The 9977-nt window shown below is 36.5% G+C and overlaps 1 protein-coding gene across 1 annotated transcript in view; it reads left to right on the top strand.

The window, feature by feature from the left end:
• Positions 1 to 9977, top strand: part of INPP4A (inositol polyphosphate-4-phosphatase type I A) — an 82313-nt gene that overhangs the window by 39197 nt on the left and 33139 nt on the right. The window contains exons 14-17 of the mRNA XM_015830673.1: positions 2386 to 2400; positions 4917 to 5100; positions 8238 to 8456; positions 9771 to 9909. Of these exons, the coding sequence (XP_015686159.1) occupies positions 2386 to 2400; positions 4917 to 5100; positions 8238 to 8456; positions 9771 to 9909 (557 nt within the window). The remainder of the gene's footprint in view (positions 1 to 2385; positions 2401 to 4916; positions 5101 to 8237; positions 8457 to 9770; positions 9910 to 9977) is intronic.

Here is a 9977-nt window from a genome sequence, read left to right as displayed (position 1 = left end):
ATATTTGGGAGTAGCTTTCACCCCGTTTTATCGCTAGTTTATGCTCGTGGACCCTGGTCTTCACCCTCTTCGATGTTTCCCCAACATAATTGCTGGAGCAGTCTTTGCAGTCGATTTTGTATATGACTGCTGACTTCTCCATGTTGGGGAGCGGGTCCTTGGGGCGCATAGCTACGGCACGTAATGTCCGGTTGGGTCTGTGTGCAATCTTCACGTTGTGGGGTGCTAGTATTCTCGCTGTGGCTTCCGATACGTTACAGATGTATGGGAGGGTAACTAACGTGGGTTGTGGTGCCAGCTCATCTGTTCGTAAATCTGCCCTGGGTTCGGGTGGTGTGCTGTAGCGCCTAACGAACCTCACCGGGTACCCGTTGCGTTTGCACACTCGGAACAGGTGGTTTTTCTCCTCTTTTTGCGCCTTGCTCGTACTGCAGTGGGAGTAGACACGTTTGAACAGAGTTCTCACGCAGCTGATTTTATGGGTCACCGGATGGTTGCTCTGGTAATGGAGGATCCTATCCGTGTGCGTTGGTTTCCGGTATACCCTTGTGCTCACCGACCCATCGAATTGCCGGCGGACTAATACATCCAGGAACGCCAAGGTACCTTGGCTTTCCTCCTCCATCGTGAACTGGATGTCAGGGTATACCGAATTGAGCACGCCCATAAAATCAGCCTTCTGACGTCTCTTGATGACCGCATTATATATATATAATTACTTTAGACAAAAGATTTATTGAATCAATGATCAGATTAATAAAATGTTAGACAATGAACTACATTACAATAATCTACCATAAAAATCCATATGAAAAATTCTAATTTATTTTGTAAACATAGTTTGCCATATAATAAAATATACATAAAATATATATCATAAAATAATGTTAATCAGTGCAATTGAAAGGTCTCAAAAGTCACTGAAAAATTCAGAAGAATGCAAATATACGCCTGCCGCCATTTCCTGATGCAAGTAATCCACTAAGGCAGATATAAACCTTTTTTTAAACTGATGGAACATGCAGAAATAACTGACAAATGGGNCCCATAGACTGACCGTTTAAGCCCTGATGATGTCAGCAGAATGCTGACGAAAGCTTGGCGTTTGGTACTGTAACATTAAACTCCTAGAGTTTGATTATTTTACCCTGGTGTTCGTTTTATTTTATTTGTTTGGCATATATATATATATATATATATATATATATATATATATATATAAATATAATTCTGAATAAACTAGTTATTTGGCTAATAAGGGGGATATAAACTATCACCCTTAAATGACCATGCATTTTTATGAAATAGGGATTCTGAAATTATATTTAAGTGTACTATTGTACACTGTTGTTCATTTGATTTGTTGCAATATATGCACTATTGGAATGTACTGTGCTTTTAATACTAAACACACCCTGTTGGTGCAGAGTAGTTTTTCTTACCTTTGGCAGCTTTAAGATCTGTGGACTTCAACTCCCAGAATTCCCCAGCCAGCCTGAGGAATTCTAGGAGCTGAAGTTCACTCATCTTAAAGCTGACAGGGATGAGAAACATTGTTGCAGAGCACAAATTTGTGGTTTAACATTAGAGACATCTCTTACAAAAATAATCTCTTTTTTTTTTTTTGAGTCCTGGAAATTGCCCATGCATTACTGAAACATCAAGGTTTCTATTTAAAAAATTACAAATAAAACAGAGATACACTTTATATTTCAGATATACCAGCTATTTTTGAATGACAATAAGAATACAATAAGAAATGCCATTAACTAGCACACATGCCAACATTTACTCCAGTTGACATGTTCTGTGTTTAAAATATTTTCTTAAATTCCATCAATTTTATGAAGAAATGCCTAGTATATAGCTTGCTGATTATACTTAGAGTAATTAGGTAGTAATTGGCTGGCTTGGACTTACCACCCCTTTAATATTGATGACTAAACTATTTTACCTTTGGAAAATCATCTTGATAGATTGAACACAGGACTGGGATTTCCATTTTATATTAGATTTTAAAACTGTAAGCACAGTCAGATCATTGGTGGTAGCTTTACCATTTATTGGTTGGAGAATGAGATTAAGAATCTCTGAAGGAATGGCAAAAGGCAAGTCAGGGAGGGACTTGAATTCATTAAGGTATGTGCTGAATGTCTCATAAAAATAGCTATGTGTTCTATCAGTCAGCTATAAATTTTTCTGTGGGATCTTATAACATTCTAGGAGACAACTACCATTTTGTGTACTTTTTGTTTTCCTCATCTACTAACACAACATTATTACAAAATATTAAAGCAATTAACATTTACCTAACATCATTTGGCTTTTGGTATTTGCTAACAAATCAAAGGCTAATTTTCTTTTGGTTTCTTTTTTTTTTAGCAGTTTTGAGGAAAGTTGGTGAGTTTTCTATTTCTGAGTTGGTAGCACAGCTTTCTTCCTTTTCTAAAGCAGACAGTGTATTAACAGATTGTGTTTTATGTTTGTATCCTAACTTGCTAATTTGCTTCATTAAATAAATGTTTATTGAAGTATTTCATAGGCATGAATCTGTTATTTTCACTTGCATTATTTGTTTTATTAATGAACAGCTAACATTTAAAAACAACCTCTGAATTATATAAGACAATTTAAGAGAATTGGAAATATTAAATGTATGACTGCTCATCATTAAAAAAATTAAAATAATCAAATATTGTTTGAATACTTTTCTTTTTAGGAGAAAGAGAAAATAGTTTGATTGGGCTTAGTTTTAAGAAGTGTTTATTTGAAAAGGAGATAGTAGACACCCAGCTTATTTTGTTAAAAATTGCAATGCTGAGGATCAGAATGGCTTCATATTATCTCATTTAGCCTAGAAGCCATTATCCTTATTCTTCAGATCCTTCAATGGTGTGATGTTGCTAAAACATTTAACCACCTTATCGAGTGAGCCTAGACATTAAAGGAAGCTCTGGGTATCAGGATATGTTTAGATATTTCTACTACCGGTATTTGTCCTAGGGGTGCAGCAAGGAGCCTAATTGCAGTTTATCTGAACATATGCTCTCCAAAGGCTGATTTATTCATTTTGTGCACACAAAATGGCTTCAAAGATCTATTTGCATCCCTTATCTATTAAGATAAGGGATCACCTTTTATACAAGAGGTTTACATAAATTTGGATCAGATATGAACTAAAACTTTAATCCATGTACATGAATTGACAGTTATACTTCCAAGCATTCGATAAATGGATTTTGTATCTTTGGAACTACACAGTTATGTTTGTAAGATTGTGACCTTGGGTCTTTAATCACAAAAGTTGGACTGCTTTAATCTACTTAATCCTAAATTTGAAAAGAAATAAAATTTTATCTTTGGGGGGAGATGGATAAAATTTTGTTTTCCAGTTAAAAGTCAGTGAAGGATGATAGCTGTTCATTTGGGAGAATGGTCATGAGAAGCTGATCGAATTATTTCTTTTGATACCAGCAAAAGATTTGCTTTGCTCCTTTTGAGAATGAGTCTAACACAAATAATGCTGCATGTAGTTTGCTACTGCACATAGATTGATTCTGCATGATGTCTCTTTTTCAAATAAGATGCACATATTGTTATAACTGTTGATAAAAAATTTAAAAGCCTAAGCTTTTAGATCTGTCCTTAAAATAAACAATCTGTATCACATTAAAAAGAAAACTCGTATAAAAATTTTAAAGCCATTTTTAAAATGAAAAGATACTTTTTCTCTTTTTTCCTTTTTTATTACAGTCTAAATCCTTTCCTTTAAAAATGTATTTTTCAAGATAGCTGAGCAAAGCTTTGCTTAATAGCTTTTAAACTATTAGCTAGATTCTTTCAAAGCTAGACTTTTAAAGTTCATTAAAAAGAAGAGATGTTGTTACAAGATCCATACTATCAAAAGTATTTTGACTTCAATTTTACATTGGAAGCTGCTTCTGAAAACTTACATTGTTTCTGAAGCATTGTGTTATGCAAATGGAAGAATTATTTTAAATAAATCTGTTTTGCTGTGAATGAATCAGGCAACTGGCAACCTGAAATCTGCAGTGGGACCCTGGAAGGAAGCTAACTGCCAGAGAAAGGAATTAGACTCCATTTTTACCTTTCCAGACACATTGTGTGAACTGGTAAAGCTGATGGCTCTCCAGCAACAATAGATGGTAGACCATATATCTGGATTTGCAAAAACAAATCCAGATATACGGAAGGGAAGTCAAGTAGCTAGACTTTGCTACAGGGGTCTTCAAACTTGGCCCTTTTATAACTTGTGGATTTCAACTCCCAGAATTCCTCAGCCAGCATGCCTGGCTGAGAAATTCTGGGAGTTGAAGTCCACAAGTCATAAAAGGGCCAAGTTTGAAGACCCCTGCTTTACTATAAATCCATTTTGAGTTATATTTGGGTTAGTTAGTCATCTATAATAGTGCAAATCTGGGTTTATTAAGCAGGATTCTGACATTGGCAAAAAGGTTAAAAAGAAAGCCATATGAAACTTTAATCATCTTGAACAATTACATGATTATGGAAAGGATAATAACAATAGTATTTTCTAAGCTGAATCTGGAAATCTTTGAAGGCAGATGGATCGGTTATCCATTTGAATGAATAAATTACTGTATGCTTAGCCAAGAAATTAGATTAACAGAAACAATTGTGTTATTGCTGCATTGTTTGATTGGCACTTTTCCCCCCCTTGTGTGGCTTCTGAGTAATCACATGGCATGTTTGATATATACATTTTGTTCAAATGCTTTCATCATATGCATATTAAGATGGTTTGAATAAGATGGTTGCAACATAATAGATTGTCAGTCTTTGTACTTGGTGGCTTGATAGTTAGAACTAGATCTCAAGCCAATATCTTCCACTACTTTTTTATTAAAATTATTCTTTTTTTCCCTTGTCATCAGCACTGCAACCAATTCCCAGTCTATAGTATACATACCACAGGATATTATTCGAGCAAAGGAGATTATTGCACAGATCAATACCCTGAAAACTCAAGTTAGTTACTATGCAGAAAGGCTTTCCAGAGCTGCCAAGGATAAATCAGCAAATGGACTTGAAAGAACACTTGCCATTTTGGCAGATAAGGTAGGGGATTGGTTCAGTCTTTCCTATGTGCCATTGAGATTCCTCTTTAACTTAATATTAAGTGAATATTCTTTTACTGTAAGAATAGCAAAACATTTTGCAGTTATTGAATTTCCTTCTCGGTAGGCCTGCCAAAATCCTAGCATTCTGAATGGACTACAAGAACTTGTTATGTTTATTTGGACTATATTTAATGGTCAGTAATAAGCCCTAAATCTCTCTGAACTCAGCATATAAGACTATTGTATTTTATTACACTTGATCTATTCTAAGACATCCCATCCTGCTTTAAATCCTACTGCTATAGCAGACTAGACTTGAAGCAAAAAGATTCTGCAACCTTGATTTCTGTTACGAAAGTCTAAAAACTAATACCATAAATCTTGGTGATGCTTAGGGCTGTAAAGCAGCATTCTTCAAATTGCTAATTAAAGTACTCTGTGGGAAAAAAATCTTTATGGCCCTGATCATTTTTTCAAGTATTGATATCCATCTCAGTGCTGACTGCCTCCTGATAATCCTGTTATATTTCTTTTTTCTACATTCACACAACACTAAATCTAGTTTCTTTTAACAAGCCACAATTGGTGAGATCCATACAACATATTATCAAATGCAGGTTATATACCACAATGTCTAGGTTATATTTAGTTAAGAAAACATATTTAGTTAAGAAAAGTTATTGCTTAGTGTGCTGTATGAATCAATTCATTGAATGCAAATTGAAATCAAGTTCACAGTGAAATGCTATAGAAATAGTTATAAAATAAACACCATAGAATATGTTTTTTAAGATAAATTCTATGGGGAGCTGTGCTCTCAATTGGCACTCTAATGGAAAGATTGCCTGTCTGCCTCAATTAATGGTACCTAGATCACTAACCACATTTAAAAAAATGTCTTAGCAGTTTTTTAGTATCCTAAAATAACCTTTTTATTTGTTAAGTTTTGTACTTAGCCTTAAGGTAAATCATGTCCAGATTTGTTACAAGTGTCTCAAAGGTGTTTTCGAGAGACAACTAGACTTTCTTGTTTTTCTTTGAAGACGTTTTGCTTCTCATCCAAGAAGCTTCTTTAGCTCTGACTGGATGGTGAGGAATGGAAGGATTCTGTCTTCCTTAATATGTATTGCACAGTCCAGGAAGGCTAGACTATTTTCCTTAACATCTTCCCATGTGAATGTGATGTATCTCTCCACAGAATTGATATGTTTGGTGAACGCTTCCAATTCCTGTGTTTTGATCTTGACCCAAGTCTCATCCACATACCTATACCACTGAGTGGGTGGAATTCCTGTGATGGAGTTCAGGGATTTGGTTTCTACGTCTTCCATATAGAGATTGGCCACAATAAGGGACACAGGTGATCCCATGGCGCAGCCGTGTTTTTGTCCATAGAAATCTTCATTGTATTTAAAATAGAAGTGGTCAGGGAGAGGTCCAGCATGGCACATATTTGGTCTGGGCTGAGGTTGGTTCTGTCACCTAAGGTGCTGTTTTGTAGCAATAATTTCTTCACTACCATGACAGCTTCAGTTGTTGGAATGCAGGTGAAGAGGGAAGTCACATCATAGGAAACCATGATCTCATCTGGGTCCATTTTTAATTTCCAAACCTTGCTGAAAAAGTCCTGTGAATTGTTGATGTGATGGGTAGTGTTACTAACTAGAGGAGCTAATAATGTGGTTAGATGTTTTGCAATGTAGGTGACAGAGTTGATGCTGACAATTGGTCTGAGTGGTGTTCCCTCTTTGTGGATTTTGGAGAGTCCATATATGCATGGCGTGGCTTCCCCAGGGTATGTGAATGATACTTGGGTCAAGATCAAAATACAGGAATTGGAAATGTTCACCAAATGTATGAACCTGGTGGACAAATACATCAAATTCACATGGGAGGATGTTAAGGAAAATAGTCCAGCCTTCCTGGACTGTGCAGTACACATTAAGGAAGACAGAAGAGTTAACACTAAAGTTTTCAGAAAACCCATGCGCCCACATACATTTTGATTTTTACCACCCACTGGAGCACAAAATGGGAGTTATCAGAACCCTGCACCACTGAGCTGAAGACCTGCCTACCAGCAGAGATGGAAAGAAAAAGAACTAAAACACACCAAGGAAGCCTTCAGAACATGTGACTATCCCAACTGGGCCTTCATCAAATCCCCCCCAAAAACTCAGTAGGAGCTCCTCCATAACAGAAGAGAACAATAAACAAAGCAATGTTGTCATTCCATATGTTGCAGGAATATCTGAAAAGCTCAGGAGGATCTTCAGCCAACACAACATACCTTGCACACTTTAAATCCAAGAATACATTAAGCTAGAAGCTTGTCCACCCCAAGAATAAAACACCCAGACACAAACTAAGCAACGTGGTATATGCAGTACAATGCAGTGAGACATGTGCAGATCTGTACATTGGGGAAACAACACTTCATAAACACATGGCACAACATAGGAGAACAAACCCATCAGGACAAGATGCAGCAGTCTATCTGCATTTAAAAGACAAAGGCCACTCTTTTGAAGACAGCAAAGTCCACATTTTGGACAGAGAGGATCGCTGGTTTGAAAGAGGGGTCAAAGAGGCCATCTATGCCAAAATTGAGCAGTCCTTTCTCAATAGAAGGGGAGGGATGCAACATCATCTATTTCCAGTCTATAACAGGGTCCTTTCAGCAGTTCCAAGAAGGCTCCACACCCATTTGCACCACTCAGGTAATCTTGAGGACACAGATAAACCTCCATGAGGCCTCAATGACTCTCTGAAAGAATGCAAATGACCAGCTGTCTGCAAGGAATATAAATCCTTCCATTCCCCATCATTCAGTCAGAGCCAAAGAAGCTTCTTGAATGAGAAGTGAAACATCTTCAAAGAAAAACAAGAAAATCCAGTTGCCTCTTGAAAAAGCACCTTGGGACAACCATAACTTGGATGACTGAGAATCTCCATAAACATGTTAAGAAAAGTATACCTTGTATTGAATTGTTTTTAAAAAATGACATAATTTTGGATAGTTACTGGGTTTGTAAGTAATGCTGGTAATGCTGGTCTTGGACAGTTACAAAGAATGATGATGTTATAAAATAGACATTGTTTACAAATATTATGTGTCATCTTTATCCTTTCTAGACCCGGCAGCTTGTCACTGTCTGTGACTGCAAACTGTTGGCAAATTCAATTCATGCCCTGAATGCTGCAAGACCAGATTATATAGCTTCAAAGGCATCTCCAACATCTACAGAAGGAGAACAAGTGGTGCTAAGAAATGACCAAGATACTTTGGTGGCCAGGTGGGCAGGAAGAAATAGCCGTTCTTCTCTGCAGGTGGACTGGCATGAAGAAGAGTGGGTAGGCTGTTACCTTAAAATTTCCTTCTTATACTTCAGTGAATCTTAATTCAGACAATTCCTTTTTGTAAAATTACAACTGCCAGGTACTTGATCATGTTTTGTGGGTTAGAGACTATGCTTAAAATGTTTTAAAAGAGCAAAAGGCATAGTGGGCATTGATCAGTGATGCACAGTGAACGTAACATGGATTTTTGCAACTTTTTTTCTTTGTGCTATAAATACAATGACCATATTTTCTTGGAAAAAATGAAGGAAAAACTTGAGAAAAGACAACTCTGAAAGAGGTTCAAAGGATAAAAGAAATAACTACAGTATTTAGGTTTATAACTTTGCTTTACAAAGAAAAATTCAAGAGCAAAATAAGAAAATAATTAAAGGACCCTTTTCTGAAATAAAGGACTGTCCTTTATAATAAAGGATTTATGATCACTGTAGTTATAAATGGTGTTAAGCCTATTTTAGAGCCTGTGTTCCAATTGTCATGTTCCCATAAAAAAAATGGTAGAAATCTATGCACCCAATTGTGGCAATCATTTTTGGAAGGTACTTTGGTGCTCTGGGGCCCTTTGTTTATTAATTCCAGCAGAATCTCTACATTGTCATTATTTGATTTAAGTATAGTTCGTGGAATAAGTCAAAAGTAGCTGGGTTCATATAGAGCAAGCATGTCAAACTGCCAGCCTGCGGGCCAGATGCATCACATCGAAACCGCACCCACCCCATCGCGGGGAATGGGGGAAAAGTCACGATACGTCACGCGATGTCACATGACATGCCTTTTGTAGAGTGAACCTAGGAACCAGAGCAGCTGAGGTCATTAACCTCTTGCAATAAACAAATGACCTGGTGACTTAAAGCAACCTGTGAATCCAGACATTGGGTGTTCATTTCTTTTTCTCTACTTCTGTTTCTATTTTTTGAGTTGCCAATAAATATGGAGCAGCTAAATTTATTTAATTGTTAAGTTTATTTGCTGCCTATCTTGCTGTGGAGTTATTCTAGGTGGCTTATATGTCTTGGAGATGTGATCATTTCCCAATTATTAATTGGAAAGTAGTAAATTAACTGATAATCTTTGCAGTTTTGTCCAGAAGAAAACAATGTTATTTCACCCTGTTGCCTAGTTAGATGGAAATGGTTAGTATGTACCTTTATTTCCTTTCAAGCTATGTACATGCTTTCTATGAATTATTGATAGTAGTGAAAATAGTGTTTTCAAAATATTATTTCAATATATTTCTTTCTTTAGGCTTTTTCATTATATTTGTCACACCAGTATGTCATTGATCCCTTTCTGTTTGTTCCTTCCCAGGAAAAAGTCTGGGTGAATGTTGATAAAAGTCTTGAATGCATTATCCAGAGGGTAGACAAGCTTCTCCAGAAAGAGCGATTACAAAGCGATAGCTGTGAAGATGTTTTCCTGTGTGAAGTCAGCTGCTCTAGCAAGAAAGGTAAACAAGATACCCGTGCATACTGGATAAAGCCAGAGACCTTAAATGAAATCATCTCATCTTCATCA

This window comes from Protobothrops mucrosquamatus, unplaced genomic scaffold (genome assembly GCF_001527695.2).
Source record: "Protobothrops mucrosquamatus isolate PMUCROS unplaced genomic scaffold, P.Mucros_1.0 scaffold_19, whole genome shotgun sequence".
NCBI classification, from domain to species: Eukaryota; Metazoa; Chordata; class Lepidosauria; order Squamata; family Viperidae; genus Protobothrops; species Protobothrops mucrosquamatus.
This window is presented reverse-complemented; position numbering and strand designations above follow the sequence as displayed.